The sequence below is a fragment of the Somniosus microcephalus genome, chromosome 5 (assembly GCF_052327205.1).
Source record: "Somniosus microcephalus isolate GS21.2 chromosome 5, FLI_Smic_1.0, whole genome shotgun sequence".
Lineage (NCBI taxonomy): Eukaryota > Metazoa > Chordata > Chondrichthyes > Squaliformes > Somniosidae > Somniosus > Somniosus microcephalus.
Genome location: NC_140991.1, coordinates 146,803,755 through 146,828,365, shown reverse-complemented (window position 1 = coordinate 146,828,365; position 24,611 = coordinate 146,803,755). Strand labels below are relative to the sequence as shown.

At 45.4% G+C, this 24,611-nt stretch overlaps 1 protein-coding gene across 1 annotated transcript in view; it reads left to right on the top strand.

Moving 5' to 3' along the window:
* Window positions 1–24,611, top strand: part of LOC147117386 (uncharacterized) — a 441,284-nt gene that overhangs the window by 232,825 nt on the left and 183,848 nt on the right. Inside the window, exon 13 of the mRNA XM_085988353.1 lies at window positions 5,297–5,365. Coding sequence (XP_085844479.1) covers window positions 5,297–5,365 — 69 coding nt within the window. The remainder of the gene's footprint in view (window positions 1–5,296; window positions 5,366–24,611) is intronic.

The window sequence follows — 24,611 nt, the reverse complement described above, 5'->3', positions numbered from 1 at the left end:
CGGCTACAGTCCCTAGAATTAGTTCCAGTTCCGCCCCCTCTCTTGTAGGACTTTCTACATGCTGGCTCAAAAAGCTCTCCTGGATGCACTTTAAGAATTCCGCACCCTCTACGCCTTTCACACTCTGACTATCCCAGTTAATATTGGGGAAGTTGATATCCCCTACTATTATTACCCTATTATTTCTACACTTCTCTGAGATTTGCCTACATATCTGTTCCTCTATCTCCCCCTGACTGTTTGGGGGCCTATAGTACACTCCCAGCAAAGTGCTTGCCCCCTTTTTGTTTTTAAATTCTACCCATATGGCCTCATTAGAGGAACCTGCTAAGATACCATCCCTCCTTACTGCAGTAATTGACTCCTTGATTAATATTGCGACACCCCCTCCTCTTTTATACCCCTCTCTGTCTCGCCTGAAGATTTTATACCCTGGAATATTGAGCTGCTGAATGAACAGACAGAACAGTTGCTCTTCGGGGCTTGGCTATGGTCACAAAGTTGTTCACTTATTCTGCGCCTTCATGTGTGAATTTGGTGAATCAGCCTAACTAGCCCGCTGGTTAAGTAAAGTTGCATACCCAGATTTGTGGCCAAGAACTGGCACTGTGCCCTTACTAGGAGGTATGATAGGTTTGTTAGAAAAACCACCCTAACATATTCCATAATTCCAGCGAGCATTAGAATACATCAGTATTTAATCCTACAGATGTTATACATGTATCTTAAATGTGGGCTATTAAATTTGGATTTAATCTCTGAAGTTCCTTCCTGAGGATTGGGAGCAGTTTAGGATTCAGCAAAGGAGGACAAAGGGATTAATTAAGAGGGGGAAAATAGAGTATGAGAGTAAGCTTGCTGGGAACTTAAAAACTGACTGTAAAAGCTTCTATAGCTATGTGAAGAGAATAAGATTGGTGAAGTCAAGCGTAGGTCCCTTGCAGTCAGAATCAGGGGAATTTATAATGGGGAACAAAGAAATAGCAGACCAATTAAATACATACTTTGGTTCTGCCTTCACAAAGGAGAACACAAAAAACCTCCCAGAGATGTCGGGGAACATAGGGTCTAATGAGAGGGAGGAACTGAATGAAATCAGTATTTGTAAGGAAATGGTGTTAGGGAAATTGACAGGATTGAAGGCCAATAAATCCCCAGGGCCTGATAATCTACATTCTAGGGTACTTAAGGAAGTGGCCCTAGAAATAGTAGATGCATTGCTGGTCATCTTCCAAAATTCTATAAACTCTGGAACAGTTCCCATGGATTGGAGGATAACTAATGTTACCCCACTATTCAGAAAAGGTGGTAGAGAGAAAACGGGGAATTATGGACCGGTAAGCCTGACATCGGTAGTGGGGAAAATGCTAGAGTCCATTATAAAAGATGTAATAGCAGAGCACTTGGAAAACAGTGACAGGATCGGGCAAAGTCAACATGGATTTATAAAAGGTAAATCATGCTTGACTAATCTACTGGAATTTTTTGAGGATGTAACTGGTATAATATATAAGAGAGAACCAGTGGATGTGGTGTATTTGGACTTTCAGAAGGCTTTTGATAAGGTCCCGCATAAGAGATTAGCATGTAAAGTTAAAGCACAAGGGATTGGGGGCAAGGTACTGACTTGGATAGAGAACTGGTTGGCAGACAGGAAGGAAAGAGTTGGAATAACGGGTCTTTTTCCAAGTGGCAGGCAGTGACTAGTGGGGTACCGCAGGGATCGGCGCTTGGACTCCAGCTATTCACAATATATATTAATGATCTAGATGAGGGAACTAGATGTAATGGCCTAGAAATTGAGTTGGGGCACCAAAGTGGCGCCAAAGTCGCCTGAGCGCAGGATTTAGCGCAGCGTTCGAGGCTTTAGCGATTGTCAGATATTGAGTTTCATTGCCCCTAGAGGGAGACGGGGCGAGGCTTGAGGCGCTCCGCGTCCCTCTTAGGGAGCTGAAACTGAATATCGCAGCGCAACGTGCCGCAGCGCCACACGCTGCGGCATGGCACGCTGCGGTACTGCAGGCCTTCCTCCCATTGTTAAGGGGGAGGGGCCTGCAACAGCGCGATCCCCGCTCGCGAGTGCCGGCAAACGAGCCCGGCACCAATGAGAAGTGCCGGGCTCTCGGGAAACAGCCGGCAATGCCGCGGGGAGGGGGGGGCGTCAAGAGTCCGGGGACGGAGGTGCTGGCAGGCGGCTGCCCCGCACCTCTACCTTAACTTGCACCGCTGCCGGCACAGCAAGGCCCCATGAACCGGGCGCGGGTAGCGAACAGCGCAACTGCGGCGTTCGCTACCAAATATCGCAAACGGGGCGCTAATGGGGCGCTGCGCAAACCGATGATGTCATCGGTGGTGGCGCAGCGCAACAGGCTAACGCCACCATTATCGCCCCAACTCAATATCATGGGTGGCGCAGCCAGTGGCGCTACAGCCGCTGACTGCCTCTTTAGGCGCTAACAGGTGGCGCTACTCACCCAATTTCTCCCCCAATATCTCCAAGTTTGCAGATGACACAAAGTTGGGTGGGCGTGTGTGCTGTGAGGAGGATGCCGAAAAACTCCAGTATGGTTTGGACAGGTTGGGTGATTGGGCAGATGCATGGCAGATGCAGTATAATGTGGATAAATGCAAGGTTATCCACTTTGGTGGCAAAAACAGGAAAACAGATTATTATCTGAACGGCAATAGATTGGGAGAAGGGGAAGTGCAACGAGACCTGGGTATCCTTGTGCACCCATCGCTGAAGGTAAGCATGCAGGTGCAGCAGGCGGCTAAGAAGGCAAATGGTATGTTGGCCTTCGTAGCGAGAGGATTCGAGTACATCAACAAGGATGTCTTGCTGCAGTTGTACAGGGCCTTGGTGAGACCACATCTTGAGTATTGTGTGCAGTTTTGGTCACCTTATCTGAGGAAGGATGTTCTTGCCATGGAGGGAGTGCAGCGAAGGTTCACCAGCCTGATACCTGGGATGACAGGAATGACGTATGAGGAGAGATTGGGTCGATTGGGCTTATACTTGCTGGTGTTTAGAAGAATGAGAGGAGATCTCATTGAAACTTATAAAATTCTAACAGGACTAGACAGACTAGATGCAGGAAGGATGTTCCCGATGGCGGGGGAGTCCAGAACCAGGGGTCACAGTCTAAAGATAAGGGGTAAGCCATTTAGGACAGAGATGAGGAGGAATTTCTTCACCCAGAGAGTGGTGAACTTGTGGAATTCTCTACCACAGAAGGCAGTTGAGGCCAATTCATTAAATATATTCAAAAAGGAGTTAGATATATTTCTTAAGGCTAAAGGGATCACGGGATATGAGGAGAAAGCAGGGACAGGGTACTGAGTTTGGATGATCAGCCATGATCTCATTGAATGGCGGAGCAGGCTCGAGGGGCCGAATGGCCTACTCCTGTTCCCATCTTCTATGTTTCTATGTTTCTATACTTGCAGATGCAAACTGCTTTATAATTCATTTTAATTCTTTTTTGAAACTTTGATTGGTTTCTGGAGTCTGTTTTGCAGCTGTATCTATTTTTACTGTTAATATTTTCACTTAGCGATCTATTATTTTATTGAAATTTAAATAGAATGATCCATCACATTTGTTTACCTGAAAACCCTGAGATAGCGAGATTTAAAAAAATATTTCTACAACTATTTTTAAATTTATTGATGAGAAGACTAAAATCCTGAATCTACAACTTAAATGTTATTACTAAAGCTATGAATTATTCCACCAAGTGCTACCATAAGTTGTAGACGTAATGCACAAACCATGGCTGACATTATTGTGGTAATTTTTTGAGTATGACTCAGTGGTAAGTGCAAGTGTATATGGAGTGTGCTACCTGCAATATTCCAATATGCAATGGGGGCGGGTAAGGTTCAGCACCATCGGCATATATTCAGATAATCACCCCCTTAATGCCATCATTGGAACAGTCCACTGAGAACAGATAAACAACAAAAAATTGGCAAATGAAACTCAATGCATATAAATGCAACGTCTTATACACACTGAATCAAAGAATACTATTGAACTGGTTGGGAGAGGCTGAAAGAGCTCTGGAAATGACAATATGCGCAATATTGACCATGTTATACATTGTCATTGTACAGCAGCAATTAACAAAGCGAACAGAATGCTGAGCTATTACTAAGTCAGTAAAGTAGCGAATAGACTTTCTGACGAATAGATATGAATGGGCAGAATTTAGTTCTGAGGTGCTCTGATTAGCCTGCATTCGTTCCTCATCACTGAGGCACAAGGGAAACATCCAAGCTCCTGAAATGGGGCAAAGAAGGGCCAGAAACTGATCTTTAATATCAGAGGGTTGAGTTATGAAGAAGTTAGAAAAATTCAGACTCTTTGGCTTTGAAAAGAAGTGAATGAGAGTTTTGGAAAGGCATTTACCTGCTGAATCCAGCAGTCCTCACCTCCCTTCAGCTGCCGGGATTCCCGAGGCCCAGGAAAACTGGCCGGCCAGAGTTACGTTTAAAATGGAGGTACAATTTGAGACATGCAGCCTCATTAACATATTTAAATGAGCGATCCGCCTCCTGGGAGTGGGCTGGTTGCCCGCCCCCTGTCCCGTCTCCGTTAAAACTGGAGGTGGGCAGGTTTGAAGTGGGTTGGGTTCAGGTTTGAGATTTTTAACATTTTAACATCCCAAACAACCCATACCCACCCGTTTTTGGGGCTTAGTTTCACTAATGGGAAATCATTTGCAAATTGCTTGCACCTTGTGAGTTTCAGATATTTAAAATAATCCTGTAATAAACCCCAATCTATAAAATGCGATCTATTCAACAATTGGACAAGTCAAATGCATTAATCATTTTAAATGATGTCCATATAAATTTCTCCAATGGACTACCTTTTTATATAATTTTTATTGCATTTATTTTAATTGTTTCTAAAGTGTTACATAATTTGGGAGATATTGGCATTAGCCCTGTAGCAAGATGCATATTTGTGAATATCTCTGAGTGAATGAATGATGGACATGTTCATTATTTTAAACTAAAGTAAGTCAAACTATTATTCAAATGCAGTTCCAAATAGCTTTGGATTACTTTGACTAGAAAAGTAAATATTAGTGTTAAACACCTACATCCTGGCTAAGGCTCAGTAAGCATGCTCAAGATGTCGGATGAAAATACTCCTGTTGTAACAACATTGTCCATTTAATTCTGCCAATGTCGGGGCGAAGAACATTAAACAAAGATGGCTGCAATATTACTGTAACTGGTAACATGGTACATGTTACATCTCTTTTATTTTTCCCCAACATCATAGGGTCCTAGAGGAGATCATGGAGTAAAGGGTGAAAAAGGCCAACCAGGACAAGGTGCTCCAGGTCCAAAGGTAAGAAATTAATTTAATTTCAAAAGAGACACTTAAAGCATCCCTTACTGGTTGGTGGCCAAGCACGCTGAATGGCATGATATTGAGCCATGCTGACTAAGAAGAGCCCAGCTTTAAATCACTCTCAGCTGGGGCATTGAACATACGAGTTCAGTGTTTCCAGGATGAGGAGATATGGAATTGGCCAGGTTTCCTGCTCCTGATTGTTATCCAGTTATTGGAAAGTGCTTACTTGTGGGTGTCAGGTGAAAGCAGAATCCAGCTTATGTCTCCTATTGTCAGTTAGGCTACCAACATCATTGTTTAGGCTTACACATGAAGAATAGATATTTAGTTGACATATTGCCAGTGCTCTTGGAATTGTATTCAAGGATGAGTCACTCCATTTAGAAGAAGGTGAGAAAATTAAAAATAAAATCACCTGAAATTTCCTAAAATATATGTTAGATAGTGAATAACTGTTAAATACTGAGAAAAGGTGAACATTAACTTTTACACAGCATACATGCAAAACATTAAAACACTAAAGTTTAACCAATGTTATACCATTGTTCAAAAAAAGGTGTAAAGATAAACTCAGCAACTACAGGCCAGTCAGTTTAACCTCAGTAGTGGGGAAGCTTTTAGAAACGACAATCAGGGACAAAGTTAACAGTCACTTGGACAAGTGTGGATTAATTAAGGAAAGCCAGCATGTATTTGTTAAAGGCAAATCGTGTTTAACTAACTTGATCGAGATTTTTGATGAGGTAACAGAGAGGGTTGATGAGGATAATGCGGTTGACGTGGTGTACATGGACTTCCAAAAGACGTTTGATAAAGTGCCACACAATAAGCTTGCCAACAAAGTTGAAGCCCATGGAATAAAAGGAACAGCGGCAGCATGGATGCGAAATTGGCTAAGTGACAGGAAATAGAGTAATGGTGAACGGTTGTTTTTCGGACTGGAGGAAGGTGGCGTTCCCCAGGGGTCAGTACTAGAACCACTGCTTTTCTTGATATATATTAATGACTTGGACTTGGGAGTACAGGGCACAATTTCAAAATTTGCAGATGACACAAAACTTGGAAGTATAGTGAACAGTGAGGAGGATAGTGATAGACTTCAAGAAGACATAGACAGGCTGGTGAAATTTAACGCAGAAAAGTGCAAAGTGATACATTTTGATAGGAAGAATGAGGAGAGGCAATATAAACTAAAGGATACAATCCTAAAGGGGGTGCATGAACAGACCTGGGGGTATATGTGCACAAATCGTTGAAGGTGGTAGGGCAGGTTGAGAAAGCAGTTAAAAAAGCTTACGGGATCCTGGGCTTCATAAAAAGAGGCCTAGAGTACAAAAACAAGGAGGTTATGATGAACCTTTATAAAACACTGGTTTGGCCTCAACTGGAGTATTGTGTCCAATTCTGGGCACCGCACCGCAGAAAAGATTTATGAGAATGATTCCAGGGATGAGGGACTTCAGTTACGTGGATAGACTAGAGAAGCTGGGGTTGTTCTCCTTAGAGCAGAGAAGGTTGAGAGGAGATTTGATTGAGGTGTTCAAAATCATGAGGGGTCTAGACAGAGTAGATAGAGAGAAACTGTTCCCATTGGCGGAAGGGTTGAAAACCAGAAGGCACAGATTTAAGGTGATTGGCAGAAGAACCAAAGGCGACATGAGGAAAAACGTATTTACACAACAAGGCGTTAGGTTCTGGAATGCACTGCCTAAAAGGGTGGTAGCTTTCAAAAGGAAATTGGACAAGTACCTGAAGGAAAAAATTTTGCAGGACTATGGTGTAAGGGGCGGTGTGTGTGTCAGCTTCACCTCTGACTTATGAGCGGTTCGAATCGCCCCCACTCCCTTGGTTCTGGACCTGGACTTATTTGGGGGTTGTAATGAAATTGCAACAGACAACTGAATTGGTGAAAAGAACTTGGATTTTATTTGAGACAAGAAAATATACACAACACAATAATCTTTTCACTCTAAAAGGGGGAACACTTCGGAATATGCGAGGGAGAATGACAATAGACAAAATGACCTTACCCCTCCCAATCCCACTATACTAACTAGGTTGAATTCCAGAGGACCAGGAAATGCTCACCAAATGCAAGAATAGTTTGTAGAGTGGGAAAAACTTGCAGATCTTTGGTTTCTTCCAGGTTGGTTTCTTGTTGGTCGCGGTGGCCCAATATTACCTAGTTGTTGGTAATATTGTTGGCTGTTTGTTTCGTGGGGCCCTTGGTTGCTGCGATTCCTTCCGTTCTCCTTCTGTTGTCCCGAGGCTGATGTCTTTTGAATGAGCTGTGCCTTTTTCTGTGTCTGTCCGAACTGTACTGCTGACTTCAATTCACTGACTGCTGTTTCAATTCTCTGACTGAACTGTACTGATCGAACTGATCGAACCCATCAAACAAACTGCTTTCTTGTGGAGACAGGTCTTTAGTTTATACTAAAACGAAGCCTGCTAATCTTGTTAGATTTTTGGCTGGCTCGTTAAGGGCCACTTGATTGGTCCCATTTAGTTAACTGGTTTCGGGATAGCTTCCTGAGTAGTTGAAGAAGGTGTGAAGTGGTTTTGGATGTCTCAAACAGTCTTTTAATCTTAGATTTCCTGTAAGGCCTTCAAATTCTGTACAGGTTCTTTTACGCATGGGTTTTAATGGGCTTTGGTTTTTAGGTGAGGCTGGGGTTTTCATTGATTTATTGATTGAATGCAAATTCCCAGATAGGGGCTGAGTTTCATTTATTGTTCCTCCCAGACAGTCTGGCTACTTTCGAATACACAAACTGTTCCTCTGCAGAGGTCAATCCCATATTCCTGTCGCAGCCTTTTCCTACAAGTCTGAACATGTCTTTTTAAACCAGCCAAATCTTCCTGGGATTTTTATTTTAAACCCCTTTGGCCCAATATTCCTTAAAACAGTCCAAAATCTCTTCCTTAATTTAACTCTTTGAAATTCTTCTGTTTGGTCCAACCACACATTTATCCCTTTTACAGATTTCTTCTATAATGTTCCAAAATCATTAAAAAATAATGCTTCTCTTCTGTTCTGGGGTTGTGCAGAAATTTTCGAACCTTACACCGGGGAAAGGGCAGGGGAGTGGAACTAGCTGAAGTGCTCTTGTAGAGAGCTGGCACGGGCTCGAAGGGGTGAATGGCCTCCTTCTGTGCTGTAATTATTCTATGATTCTATGAGTAACAAGAGCAAAATCATTTACTAATCTTAAATGCATATAAATCTAGACACTTCATAGTCACAGTGGGTGAAAATAGTCCATTTGTCTGTATTACTAAACTGGTATATAATGTTAATGTTGTTAAAAAGTGCTTTACCCAACATATTAGGCTGCCAATACAAGACATAGTTGGCATCAGTAGAGTGACCATAAACCTGTTGGATTGCCATAAAAGTTCAACTGGTTTACTAATGTCCTTTAGGGAAGCATACCTGCTGTCCTTACCCGGTCTGGGCTACTTGTGACTTTAGTCTCACAACTCTGTGGCTGATTGTGAAGTGACCCAAAAAGACATTCAGTTGGATCAGAGCAAGTAGGAATGGGCAATAAATGCTGGCCTTGCCAGCGACGCTCACATCCTGAGAATGCATAAAACAAACAAAAATCTAAAAAGTCTGATCTACCTATTCAAATAATTGGAAGGTTTATTGGATGTGATTTATGGGGTCTGGTTTTATTACATTTATGAACTTTCCAGTCACAGGAAGAGTTTTCTCTATAGGGTAAGTGATAATATAAAAGAAAAGCTGATTATTTGTGAAGTATGATTGGGACTATTTAAAGTATTCCTTCAGTGAAGCACTTTTGATGCCCCAAATTGATAAGAAGAACATTTGATGGTAGGGGTTTTTTTTGAGTGAATTTTGCCCTGGGTTACGAAAAGAGCATGAAAGTCAGTGACTGCATGGATACAAAATTGGCTAAGAGACAGAAAGTAGAGAGACTAGTGGTGACTGGTTGTTTTTCAGACTGGAGGTAAGTATACAGTAGTGTTCCCCCAGGGGTCGGTATTAGGGCCACTTCTCTTTTTGATATATATATATATATATATTAATGACCTGGACTTGGGTATGTGGGGCATAATTTTGAAGTTAGCAGATGACACAAAATTTATAAATATAGTAAACAGTGAGGAGAATAGTAGTAGACTTCAGAAGAACATAGAATCATAGAATAGTGCAGCACAGAAGGAGGCCATTCAGCCCATCGAGCCTGCACTGGCTCTTTCAAAGAGCAATTGAGTTAGTCCCACAGGACTTTTTCCCCATACCCCTGTAATTTTTTCTCCTTCAAGTATTTATCCAATTCCCTTTTGAAGACTACTATTGAATCTGTATCCACCGCTCTGCCAGGCCGTGCATCCCAAATCCTAACCACTTGTTGCGTAAAAAGGTTTTTCCTCATGTCGCCTCTGGTTCTTTTGCCAATCACCTTAAATCTGTGCCCTCTGGTTATTTGACCCTTCAGCCATTGGAAATAGTTTCTCTTTATTTACTCTATCTAAACCATTCATGATTTTAAACACCTCTATCAAATCTCCTTTTAGTCTTCACTGCTCTAAGGAGAGTAACATCCAGCTTCACCAGTCTATCCACGGAACTGTAGTCCCTCATCCCTGAAACCATTCTAGTAAATCTCTTCTGTACCTTCTCCAAAGTCTTCACGTCCTTCCTAAAGTGTGGTGCAAAGAATTGGACACAATACTCCAGCTGGGGCCAAACTAGTGTTTTATATCGGTTTAGCATAACTTCCTGGCTCTTGTATTCTATGGGCTCGAATTTCACAGGGCCGTGGAGGCGGGAATGGAGGTGTGTGGGGTGTTAAAATTGCAAAAAGTGGCGGGCGGGCCCAACCCCGCCTCCATTCCGCCTCCAAGCAATTTTGAAGAAATCGTGTTTACTGCTCCCATCTCCGTCCCGCCTCCAAGAGGCGGGATAGGCCCTTAAGGCCCTTAACGAGCTCTAAATTGCCTCTATTATCCCATTTTGAAAGGCCTTGGTGATTTTAACCCTTTTCTGACGTGAAGCATGCCTGCTCTGAAACACGACGGTGAAACCTGGCGGGAGCACAATTGGATTGCTGACTATTAGCTGCAGCTCCACCATTAAATAGGATATTTGATCAGCCATCATTTGCAGGTGGCAGGACTTTGTTGTCTCAGGTCTGGGGGAACTTTTAGAAGGCATAACCACAGCTGTGGAAGTTTGGAGCCTGACACCTCTCGCCACCTTCACTGAGCGCTTCCTCAACTGAGGCATATACCAAGTAATCCTAAGCCTTCAATGTGGAAGTCCCATTAGCGAAATGACACACACCACAACTGCAGCAGTAGCCATCAGATTTTTTATTTACAGTAACCATCTGATGGCTTTTTAAAATTAAACATCAAATTTCACTCAAGCGACTACCCTTCTGACTATTTGTGCAGTACCTTTCTCTTATGCGTGTTCCTACGTGGTGCTTCCCCTGTGGCTTCAGCAGATGTGGAGGCCCTTTGCTCAGTTTCTTGCTGCTCCTGTCTCGACACCTTTGGCGGGCGTCCTCTGGGGTTGCGAACCTCTGAGGGCTCGCCAACAGTCTGCTGCTCCTGCGGCTGTGCAGGGGTTGAGACGCCGATCTCAGTTGGGTAGGGACTCTGGTGGGGCTCTGACCGAGGACTCTGCAGTGGCATGGAAGTGTGAGTGCTTGGAGAGGAGCCCCCACTTCCTTGATGTCTGCCACCAACTTCCCTCTCATGGGTCAGGTCCCCCTCAGCGCTTGCAAGTGGCTTGAGAGCACCTTGCTGCACATCAGGGGGGCCATGGGGACCCGTATCTGCACTGGCAGTCCTGCTCAGAAGGACTTCCATGAAGGTCTGGTTTCTCTGTTCAATAGATGCCCATCGCTCCTCCAGAGATGTCATTCTATTCAGAACACTCACTATGTTTTCTGCACTCTGGCGACTTATCACCTCCATGGAGGTTGCCATCCTTTCCATGGTGATGCGTTCATGCGCCAATGACTCCACAAAGGCCCTGCTCATGTTCGCAATGGACTCCTCCATTCGCTCCACACTCGCAGCGACCCTGGAGACAAAACCTGCCAGAGACTCCTGCATCTGTTCCTGGAGTTCCAGCACCGCTTATCTTGTGGATGGACCCAGGGGCAGAGGGTCGACATGCAGCTGAGCCGAGCTGGGAGAGTCCTGCGCCCTCCGACTAGCACTCTCCACTGCTGTCCCTGTCTCCACAATCTGCTGATGCTCACTTGTGAGCTGTGATACACCAGGTGACAACACTACTATATCTCGTGAAGGTCCCACCGAGGTGTGAGTGTCTGCGCTGGTGCTGGGTGCGCTGAATTCCGCTGACGCTGCACCCTCAGAGGTTGCAGCTTCCTCTGAGGAGTCTGGATGCTCAGGCTCTTCCTCCTGGCTAGTGGGGACGGGTGCTTGCGATGGTCCTGTGGGGGAGTAAAGGAAAGAGTCAGAGATGTGAGGCCAAGGTTACATGCACATTGCCTATTGCAGATGATCATAAGTCCATCTGTTAAAGCTTCAGAATCATTATCAGCGACTCATGCAATGTCAATGAGAGAGATGGAAAACTATTCTGTCACCAGCTTGCTGTGATGCACCCGTCTGTCCGTCCCCCACTTGCGCATCGTCCTCCACTCCCACGATCTCCAGGACCGCATCCTCCCAGGGGGTGAGCTGGGCTACTGAGGGTGGCCCTCCTCCTGTCCTCGCTCTTTCCCTCTAATTGTGAGCTCTCTTTTCTTGCAATGAGGGAGGCAAGTGGAGTTTGAGTGAGAATGAAGGAGTGAGTGTAGAGAATCCATAGCATAGATGCTTAGAAGGAGACAAAGATGGAGTGAGGTGGCAAGACCAAGGGCCCTCCCTGTGTGTTGTAAGTTCTTTTCATAGCATCACAGTGATAGGGAGTGTGAGGGCTGCATAGTCAAATAGTTAGGTGAATGTGACCATAGAGAGAGAGGGAATGGGTAAGGGTGCATGGATGTCAGTGTCAAGTGGGATGTGGAGGAAGAGATTGCTAAAGCTGAGTGCTGGTGAGGAGAGGCAATGGGGATCAGATTGAGGGTGATGGGAAAGCCATACTCACTTTTCCAGTGCGCAGAAGGTCATGAAACCTCTTCCTGCACCGAAGCCAGGTTCTGTGAGTTATCGACAAAGAGTTGACCTCCTGGGCCACCTGTGTTGTGTATGTCCCTTTAAGGGAATAACTGGTCTCAGACTGCAGTACCAGCAGTGACCACCCCTGTATAAAAGGCCCTAGCAGGCTTCTGTAGTTTCAGTTTTCATGTTGTCTCCATTCAGTAAAGACTTGTTATAATCAACTCCTGCAGTCCGTGTCTCAATTATGCACGGACATAATACTGGCGACGAGTAAGAAACGAACTTACCTGCAACTCGGCAGCACCTCAGACGACGTTATTGAAGGTCGAAGCCAGAAGAAAGAAAAAAAAATAATCCAAAGGAACTCGAGAAACGGGCGTCGACCGTGGGCAACCGCCCTCCAAATCATTGAATTGAAAAGTTGCAGGAGAGACTGTCGAGAGCCAGGCTTGGTTCTCCAGTCTGTGGTTTCCCAGCTAATCGGGCTGGTGGCAGGTAGTGCACTGATCCTTCCTGGGCTGCGGCGGGCTAGAGCTCGATCGGGTGGCTCTGCAACGGGGCCGGGCAGCGAGTCGGGAAGCAAAGAGAGAGAGAGAGGGTGGAGCACACAGGGCGCGGCCGGTGCTTCGAAGCCGGGCAGCGTTCGGACCTAAGAAGAGGGAGGGAAGTGTCCCAGAGGGTCCGCTCCATGACGGGAACGGTTCTTCAATTAACAGAGCAAATATTGAAGCGCGATAGAAAAATAAAAATACCGCGGAGAGCGGCGTTGGCAGCAGCGATCGGGGAGGCGCGAAGACCATAGGGCGTCGCCATTACAGGATAGTAAAATAAATATAATCACCAGCAACAGCGTTGGCAGCAGCGGCAGCGGCGGGAAAGCGCGGGAGGCGCCATCTTAACTCGGCGGGGAAGAAGGAAAAGCACGGGAGGCGCCATTTTGATCCATCGGGGATGAAGGAAAAGTGCGGGAGGCATCATCTTAGATTTTCAAGATGCCAAAGACTGGCGATATCACTGCCTTCGATAATGCAATAGAAGACTGGACCACGTATGTGGAAAGAGTCGAGGTATATTGCGAGGCAAACGAAATAGCCGATGAGAAAAAGGCATCGGTATTGCTAAATTTAGTGGGCGCAAGAACGTACGGCCTATTGCGGGACCTGATTACTCCAGCCAAACCGAAGGCGAAGAGTTTTAACAAAATTGTTGCTATCCTACAGGAACACCTAAATCCTACACTGCTGCTGATATCAGAAAGATTTAAATTCCACAGGAGAAATCAGCATAAAAATGAGAGCAATGCTGATTACCTTACGGAACTACGCAAGCTATCAAAGCACTGCCAGTTCGGAGCAGGACTGGCAGATACTTTACGGGACAAATTTGTCTGTGGACTCCTGAGTGAAGGAACCCAGAAGAGGTTACTCTCAGAGAAAGAGCTGACGCTAGATAAGGCTTTCAGCGTGGCAGCATCGTACGAAGCAGCAGCAAGGGGAGCTGCGGAAATACAACAAAAGCCACAGGAATACGGCACCCACGAAATGACACAGGGATTTGCAAAATGTTATCGCTGCGGCAGAACAAACCATGACCAGAAGGACTGCTGGTCCAAGGACAAAATATGTAGGCAATGCGGAAAGATGGGACACATTGCACGAGTTTGCAGGTCTGGGAAGAAGACTGACAACAACAAAAAGGCTACTAAGGAACCGTACAGGAAAGTACAAAAGATGACAGACAGTAGTTCCGAAGACCCGATGAGTGATAGTGAATCCGGGAACAAGAGACTAAGCTGTCTCAAACTTCACAACGTAATCGCAAAAGAGGATCACCGAACCATTTGGGTCACCCTCACGATAGCAGGGTCCCAAGTCAAAATGGAATTGGATACAGGATCAGCTCTAACCGTCATGAATCGACGAGACTACGAGCGGCTATTCTCACACATACCCTTGAGAGAGACATCCATTGTCTTGAGGACGTATACGGGGCAAAAAGTATACCCCAGAGGAAAAATAAGGGTGCCTGTCGAATACAACGGCAAGAAAATATGGAAATTGTATCTCTACATTCTGCAAGATGGTGGACCACCGTTATTGGGACATGAATGGATCAGAAAGATAAGTTTAGACTGGCACTCCATTCAGGCACTGACGGTGGCTGGTAAAAAGGATGACGACGTCACTCCTGGACGATTGTCAACAATCTTAGCTGACGCCAAAGAGGTATTTCAACAAGAACTGGGCACTCTTAAAGGCGTAACCGCCTCAATAAAAATAGAGGAGAATGCAATTCACAAGTTTTTCAAAGCAAGACCGGTACCATATGCAATTCGCCCAGCCGTCGAGGCAGAGCTGGAGAATGCAGGCGTGTTATCTAAGGTAGATGGAGCGAGTGGGCGACACCCATCGTTTCTGTCATGAAGAAAACGTTAAACAACAAGTCTGAGGAGCCAAGGAAGGTTCGCATCTGTGGGGACTTCAAGGTGACAGTGAACCCAGTCCTTCACACAGTACAATATCCTCTTCCAAGGATAGAAGATATCTTCGCCTCACTATCTGGAGGGAAGCGTTTTACAAAAATTGACCTAGCACAAGCATATTTGCAGATGGAGGTTGAAGAATCCTCTAGGAAGTATCTCACGATAAACACTCACAAAGGTCTTTACCAGTATAATTGACTGGTACTCGGAGTAGCATCAGCTCCGGCGATATGGCAAAGAGCGATGGAACAAGTCCTGCAAGGGATTCTGGGGACTCAGTGTTACTTGGATGACATCCTAGTGACAGGTGAAGATGACAGTGAACACCTTGCCAACCTAGAGCAGGTGCTCACTAGACTACGTGAACATGGGCTACGAGCCAATCGCCCCAAGTGCGAGTTTTTTAAGAAACGGATATCGTATTGTGGCCACGTGATTGATGAAGAGGGGTTGCATAAGTCCCCTGACAAAATTGAAGCGGTAGTTATGGCTCCAGCGCCTGAAAATGTGTCGCAACTGAGGTCATTCCTCGGATTGGTGAATTACTACCATAAGTTTTTGCCGAATTTGTCCACAATTCTGCATCCACTGAATGCCCTACTACGAACGGGAGTAGCATGGAAATGGAGCGATGAATGTAAGCGGGCCTTTCAGAAGAGTAAGGACCTAATCACTTCAAGAGAAGTATTGGCTCACTACAACCCATCGCTACCGATAAGACTGGCGTGTGATGCGTCTCCCTACGGCGTTGGGGCGGTACTGTCACATAAATTCCTTGATGGTTCAGAGAGGCTGATAGCTTTTGCGTCACGCTCGTTAACTTCAGCTGAGCGTAACTATGCCCAGATTGACAGAGAGGCCCTCAGCCTGGTGTGGGGGGTGAAGAAGTTCAATCACTACCTGCATGGTCAGAAATTTACTCTACTAACTGATCATCAACCTCTCGTCTCCATTTTCAACCCTCAGAAGAGCGTACCAATAATGACGGCACAATGGCTGCAGAGGTGGTCCCTTTTCCTAGGGGCACACCAATATGACATCAAGTACAAAGGAACTAAACAGCATGGGAATGCTGATGGATTGTCGCGCCTACCGTTGCCGACGGTGGAAGAAGAACTGGCAGTGGATCCAGTGGAGTTATTCCACTCGACTATAGTCGAATGTCTCCCTGTGACGAATGCAAACATAGAAAAGGAAACACGAAATGACCCGACACTCTCCTGGGTCTATGATTTAACGGTGAAGGGATGGCCAGCACATGGCGAACCACTGCAGCCAGCATTCTCGCCGAGAAGAGAACAGCTGTCAGTGTGCAGAGGAACCTTGATGTGTGGATCCAGAGTAGTAATTCCACCCAAATTGAAGGATAGAGTGCTCAATGAGCTTCATGAGGGTCATCTGGGAGGGGTAAAAACGAAGAACTTAGCCAGAGCGTTTGTGTGGTGGCCGGGAATCGATAGAGAAATCGAAGAGATGACCAAGAGCTGTACAGGATGCCAGAAGGCCCAAAACGCCCCACCACAAGCCCCTCTACATCCATGGGAGTGGCCTTCATCTCCATGGCAAAGGGTGCACATTGATTTTGCTGGTCCCTTTATGGACTCGATGTTTTTAATTGCAGTGGATGCACATTCAAAGTGGCCAGAGGTAATAAAAATGTCCTCAACCACCACAGAAAAAACTATCACAGTCTTACGAACCATATTCGCCAGGAATGGGCTGCCTGAACAGATTTGCTCTGACAATGGACCACAGTTTGTGTCTGAAGAGTTCCGGGGGTTCTTAAAGAACAATGGTGTTAAGCAATACACATCCGCCCCATATCATCCAGCCACTAATGGATTGGCCGAGAGGTTTGTTCAAACATTCAAGAAGGCTATCAAGGCAATGTGTAATGAAGATATACCCCTACAACACAAGGTGGATAACTTCTTGTTTGCCTACCAGAATGCGACACATGCGGTTACCAACCAAACTCCAGCCATGATGTTCTTCAATCGAAGACTACGATGCCGCTTGGATTTGGTTAAGCCAAACGTCAGAAGAGATGTGGAGAACAGGCAGTTTCAGAATATGAATGAAAGGCCGACCAGGAGTTTTAAGATAGGTCAACCAGTTTTGGCCCGGGACTACCGCACAGAGAAATGGCAGCCAGGAACAATCTGTACACGGCAAGGACGTCTAATGTATACCGTGGATGTTGGAGAGAGCATTGTAAGATGCCATGCTGACCAGATTCTAGAGTCACTGGAAAACGTCAACTCCACACCACGATCTGATACACCTGGCGATGAAACCGAAGTACCAATTGCATCCACCGCAGAATTGGTGATATTGGAAGCAGACGAACCAAACAACGACATTGATCCCGACTCAACCTTGCCAGAAGAACCTGATACCCCAAAGAGGCGTTATCCAGACAGAATCAGGAAGCCTTCTCAAAGACTGAACTTATAATTGCTTAACTTCAACCAATGTATCTAGCAACCGTAGTTGTAATTGTAATGAGTTATTGATTAGTTGTTAAATGAATGTTATGTACTGTTTATCTAAAAGGGGAGGAATTGTTGTGTATGCCCCTTTAAGGGAATAACTGGTCTCAGACTGCAGTACCGGCAGTGACCACCCCTGTATAAAAGGCCCTAGCAGGCTTCTGTAGTTTCAGTTTCCAGGTTGTCTCCATTCAGTAAAGACTTGTTATAATCAACTCCTGCAGTCTGTGTCTTAATTATACACGGACATAATAACCTGGATCCACACAGCCTTGGTCTGCTGGGGAGGCTTCTTCCTCCCTGAAGAAGGGAAGAGCACCTCTTTATTGGCTCTTGCTCCCTCCACTAAAGCTTGCAGGGCAACGTCATCAAACTTGGGAGCAGACCTAGGTCTCTCGCTGGTCAGTCTGCCTCCAGGTCCCTCTAACATGAAAGGCCAAAAGGTTGGCAGTCTGCAGAAGAAGCAAGGCTTGTTGCAGACCTTAAATGCAGCAGCAATGATGACGTCATCGGAGGCGAGTTTCAGACTGAAAAAACTAATTGGGCCATGGGTTCCCACACGTTGGAACTCAATTGCCCGCTTAAGTTAAAATCGCATCATTCTCCCACATCGATTTAGAATCGGTTGGCTAACACGAAAAGCGGATTACACGACCCCAGCCCGCCCCAGTAACAAAATCGAGTCCTATGCCTCTATTTATAAAGCCCAGGATCCCATATGCTTTATTTACTGCTTTGTTAACCTGTCCTGCCACCTTCAAAGATTTGTGCACAAGCACTTCCAGGTCTCTCCGTTCTTGTACCCCCTTTAAAATTGTACCATTTAGCTTGTATTGTCTCTCCTCATTCTTCCAACCTTTTCTGCATTGAATTTCATCTGCCATATGCCCACCTATTCTACCAGCGTGTCTATGTCCTCTTGAAGACTATTACTATCTTTCCCACTATTTACTACACTTCCAAGTTCCATGTCAGCTGCAAATTTCAAAATTTCGAAAAATAGACAGACTAGTGAAATGGGCAGACATATGGCAGATGAAATTTAATGCAGAGAAGTGTGAAGTGAGGTACAGGTGCCTAACCACCCAAAAGCAACACATACCTGCAACCTCAAAGAAGAAACACAGAACAATGGGGAAGATTTTCACTGTGCAATATTTTTAATTAAACCCATTGGGCCAGTAATTCTGGTCCCAGCGCGTGAGTATGGACAGGGTACTCATGCGTGGGCCCGATGGAAGTGCCGGTTTTCAGGATGCACAGCGCATGCGCTGAAAACCGGCATTTCCTGTCCTCTAAACCAAGGGGTTAAGAGGCGGAACGCGTGCGACGTATCAGGCAGCGCATGCGCGCTGAAATTCGTTTTTTTGTAAAGAGTTGCCCGTGCATAAAGGCCTTCGGTTTTTACGCTTGAAAAAACCAGATGTAAGTACTTAGTTTTACAGGTAAGTGGTCTATTAATACAATTTAGAATTTTTTTCCCACAGGTTTATTATTTTTAAAGAATTTACAGTAAGGTAAGTGTATTTTTAGACCCGATTTGTTAAAAAATTATGTTTTTAAATTTGATTAATTGTTTAAAATAGTTTTTTTTACAGTTATTCATAGTTCATTTATTTAGTGGGATTTTTTAAAACTTTTATTTGTAGTTTAAGTGCTGTTTTGGGCGCCCTGAGTTTTCATGAGTTTGACAGTTCTTACTATCAAACTCATGAATGAACTTTTGCAACCTCCCATTGGCTGCCCAGTGCCCATGTGATCCCAGCCGGCTCATCAAAATAACTATGCTTTAATTCTGTTTAAAACTACTTTACATTCTTCAAAATAATGTAAAAGTATTTAAAACTTTATAAAAGTTACCTAAAGATTAATAAAAATACAAAAAATTTATTTAAAATGCTGCTCTGCATGTAAAATTGCTTTGCAGCTTGTGTTAAAAATTGGGGGCGTGGCCTAAGTTAAGGAGACCTCAAGGGGCGTGTCTAACTTAGACTCCGCGCTCGAGGCTTCGCGCTGGCTGCACTCCTGGGCGGCGTGACATCAGACGCTGCCCGGGAGTAATCAACTGAAAACAGGAATTGCAAGCGTCCTGGGAGCAGAACGGCAGGTGCGCCGGGTAAGTGCACATCGGGGGCTTGCACGCGCGGCAAGCCCCCGAGCCTAATTTCTGGGCCATTGATGGCGAACCGATTTCTGATTTTGTTACACATGGCACAAAGAAGAAATCTTCCCCAGTGTACGTACACTACATAGTATTCACAGGTGATATGAAAATGCAAAACATTTACTGATCTAGGCACTTTATAGTCACACAGAATCATACAGCACAGGAGGCCATTCGGCCCATTGTGTCTGTGCCGGCTCTTTGAAAGAGCTATCCAATTAGTCCCACTCCCCTGCTTTTTCCCTTTTAAGTATTTATCCAGTTCCCTTTTGGAAGTTACTACTGAATTTGCTTCCACCACCCTTCCAGACAGTGCGTTCCAGATCATAACTCACTGTGGAAAAAAAATTATCCTAATTTCCCCTCCAGTTCTTTTGCCAAGTACTTTAAATCTGTGTCCGCTGGTTACCAACCCTCCTGCCAGTGGAAACAGAGTCTCCCTATGTACACTATCAAAACCCCTCAAAATTTTGAACACCTCTATTAAATCTCCCCTTAACCTTCTCTGCTCTAAAGAGATCAATCCCAGCTTTTCTAGTCTCTCCACATAACTGAAGTCCCTCATCCCTGGTACCATTCTCGTAAATCTCCTCTGCATCCTCTGCAAGGCCTTGACATCCTTCCTAAAATGTGGAGCCCAGAATTGAACACAATACTGCAGCTGAAGTTCAACCAGTGTTCTATAAAGGTTTAGCATAACTTCCTTGCTTTTGTACTCTATGCCTCTATTTATAAAGCCAAGGATCCCATATGCTTTTTTAAGAGCCATGTATTTGGACTTTCAGAAGGCTTTCGATAAGGTCCCGCATAAGAGATTAGCGTGTAAAGTTAAGGCACATGGGATTGGGGGCAAGGTATTGAATTAGATAGAGAACTGGTTGGCAGACAGAAAGCAAAGAGTTGAAATAAACGGCTCTTTTTCCGAGTGGCAGGCAGTGACTAGTGGGGTACCGCAGGGATCGGTGCTAGGACCCCAGCTATTCACAATATGTATGAATGATCTAGACGAGTGAACTAGATGTAATATCTCGAAGTTTGCAGATGACACAAAGCTGGGTGGGCGTGTGTGCTGTGAGGAGGATGCTGAGAAACTCCAGTATGATTTGGACAGGTTGGGTGATTGGGCAGATGCATGGCAGATGCAATATAATGTGGATAAATGCAAGGTTATCCACTTTGGTGGCAAAAACAGGAAGGCAGATTATTATCTGAATGCCAATAGATTGGGAGAAGGGGAAGTGCAATGAGACCTGGGTGTCCTTGTGCACCAGTCGCTGAAGGTAAGCATGCAGGTGCAGCAGGCGGTTAAGAAGGCAAATGGTATGTTGGCCTTCGTAGCGAGAGGGTTCGCGTACAGGAACAAGGATGTCTTGCTGCAGTTGTACAGGGCCTTGGTAAGACCACATCTTGAGTATTGTGTGCAGTTTTGGTCACCTTATCTGAGGAAGGATGTTCTTGCCATGGAAGGAGTGCAGCGAAGATTCACCAGGCTGATACCTGGGATGGCAGGAATGACGTATGAGGAGAGATTGGGTCGATTGGGCTTATACTCGCTGGAGTTTAGAAGAATGAGAGGGGATCTCATTGAAACTTATAAAATTCCATCAGGACTAGACAGACTAGATGCAGGAAGGATGTTCCCGATGGCCGGGGAGTCCAGAACCAGGGGTCACAGTCTAAGGATAAGGGGTAAGCCATTTAGGACAGAGATGAGGAGGAATTTCTTCACCCAGAGAGTGGTGAACCTGTGGAATTCTCTACCACAGAAGGCAGTAGAGGCCAATTCATTAAATATATTCAAGAAGGAGTTAGATATATTTCTTAAAGCTAAAGGGATCAAGGGATATGGAGAGAAGGCAGGGACAGGGTACTGAATTTGAATGATCAGCCATGATCTCATTGAATGGCAAAGCAGGCTCGAGGGGCCGAATGGCCTACTCCTGCTCCTATCTTCTATGTTACTATGTTTCAACTTGTCCTGTAACCTTCAAAGATTTGTGTACATACACCTCCAGGTTTCTCTATTCCTGCATCCCCTTTAAAATTGTACCATTTAGTTCACAATGCCTCTCCTCATTCTTCCTTCCAAAATGCATCACTTCACATTTCTCAGTATTAAATTTCATCTGCCACATGTCTGCCCATTTCACCAGTCTGTCTATGTCCTCCTGAAGTCTATTACTATCATCCTCACTGTTTACGACATTTCTGAGTTTTGTGTCATCTGCAAACTTTTGAAATTATGCCCTGTATACCCAAGTCCAGGTCGTTAATATATATAACTAAAAGAGCAGTGGTCCTAGTACCAACCCTTGGGGGAACACCACTTTATACTTCCCTCCAGTCTGAAAACAACCATTCACCACTACTCTCTGCTTTCTGTCCCTTAGCCAATTTTGTATCCATGCTGCCACTGTCCCTTTAATCTCTTTAGTCACAGTGGATGAAAATTATCCACTTTGTCTGTATTACTAAATTGGAATGTAATGTTAATGTAGTTAAAAAGCACTTTACCCACCATGATAGGCTGCCAGTACAGGACATAGTTCCAGTGAGACCGTTCCTTTAGTTGAATGCACTGAATTTAGTTTGTGAACATTTCAAACTAAATACAATGAATTTGAGTAAAGATGTTTTTTGAGGCTCAGCAATTAATTTCATAAATAGGTCACTCTAGGGGAAGATTTTGTACATGCACTCTTACCAAATTAACACACAGGTTTTATTTACATGTGATAGGTCAATAAAAAGTGCAGTTTAACACAGTGAGATGTATATATTTCCCTAAATTCCTCGCTATATAAAGCACCTTGCTTTTTTTACAAACATGGACCTTTAAGCAGAACCCCAGTTACTGCTAACTCACACTAGCCTACCTCACTGGATAGGCCAATACTAACTTATTAAACTCAGTCTGGATGTGAATTTCAAATATTGTCTGCTCTCAGAAAACTCCCTGTGGCCTGCCAATATAATCATGTGAAAGGGAAACTCTGACCACAATTTGGGTAGCGTCTATTTGCAACACCAGATTTCTGATTGGTCCCCTTGGAGGACAAGACACACCAGCAGTTTATCTGGAATGTGTAATTAGATCCTGCCGAAATAATCCAGTACTTTGCAATGTGTAATTTGAGCCATTCATTCTGACTGCCAGGCTCTAGAGAGAGCTCACAAAGAACAGACAGGGCTCACTCTCACAGGCTAGGACCTTCTCCCCGCCCCCAAACAAGTTTCTGTCCCTCCAATAAGTTCCTAACCTGCCCCCCACCACCGAGTTTCTGACCTTTTCCCTCCCCAACAAATTCCAGACCTTACCCCCCAAGTTCCTGACCTTCTCCCCATGCCCAAGTTGCTGACCTTGCCCCCCACCCCCCTGCCCAAGTTCCTGACCTCCTCCCCCCCCGGGTTCCTGACCTTCTCCCCTCCCTCCCCCCGACCCCGAGTTCCTGACCTTCTTCCACTGCCCAAGTTCCTGACCTTCCCCACCCCCCACCACCCCCCGGGTTCCTGACCTCCCCACAAGTTCCTGACCTCCCCCGCCATAGATGGGGCATTGTGTGTGAGTCACGGATTGTTAACAGGTTTATTAGGTATGAAGTGAATAGTGACAATGTCATGACCTCCAGATTTCGTCCAGTCCAATGATGTCACTTGCCACACATGCACCGAGCTTTCCGAGAAATCAATCAGGTCTAGGGGAAGGAGAGGGAGAATGTGGTACGGGTGTAAAGGGGGTGGGGGTGGGATTGGAAGAACATGATCTGTCTTCCCATCTGGATTACGATATTGCTCTCACCAGCCCCTCCCCCCCGCCCTTTAGACATGGATCACGTTCTTCCCCCATCCCCACTGTTCTCTCTGTGCTCTTCCCCCCACCGAGTTCCTGACCTCCTCTCCCCACTCCGAGCTCCTCTCCTCCCTCCGATCCTCTCTCCTCCCTTTGATCCTCTCTCTCCCCCTCCAATCTCTTCTCTCCCTCTGATCTCCTCTCTTCCTTTCCCCCCTCTGATCTCCTCTCCTCCTCTCTGATCTCCTCTCCTCTCCGCCCTCTGATCTCTTCTCTCCCTCTGATCTCCTCTCCTCTCCACCCTCTGATCTCCTCTCTTCCTCTCTGATCTCCTCTCTTCCTCTCTGATCTCCTCTCTTCCTCTCTCCTCTGATCTCCTCTCTTCCTCTCTGATCTCCTCTCCTCTCCACTCTCTGATCTCTTCTCTCCCTCTGATCTCCTCTCTTCCTCTCTGATCTCCTCTCTTCCTCTCCTCCCTCTAATCTCTCTCTCTTCCCCTCTCCAATCTCCTTCCTTTCTCCACCCCTCCAATCTCCTCCCTCTTCCCCCTTCAATCTTCTCCCTCTCTTCCCCCTGCCCCCCACGGTCACCAACCGATCCCCTGACCTTCTCCGCATGGAGCTGAGGAAAGCGTGGCCCACGGTGCAGGCTGCAATGGCTCGGGCATGCAGCGCACATGCGCAGAAGGGGATAGGGTGCGCGTGTGCGGCTCCAGTATACCACGCGCACGCACAGAAGGCCGCAAAGGTGTTTGTGCAAATAATCACAGCGCACAAATTGTTCACAGAGGGCTCCAGCCAATCAAGGACTCAGCCCTCTTAAAGGTTTCAGCAACTTCTGTCAATCAAAGTCACTAATCCAGGCTAGACCTTATACTTTGATCAGTGCTAGGGATCTTGTGAACACCTCCATAGATCCTGAAACAAAGGCAGCAAATGACACACTTCCCATGAGTTAATCAAAATTAAAAGCTATTCCACAATATTGAATGAAGCCATTCTTTGACAATGGCTGCCTAAGATGCTTGTCATTGAATGCAATTGTTCTGTCCATTTGACACCTGGACCTTTTGGTCCAAAATCAAAATACGGCAGATGCTAGAAATCAGAAATAAAAACCGAAAATGCTGGAAACACTCATCAGGTCAAGCAGCATCTGTGGAGAGAGAAACAGAGTTAACGTTTCAGGTCCAT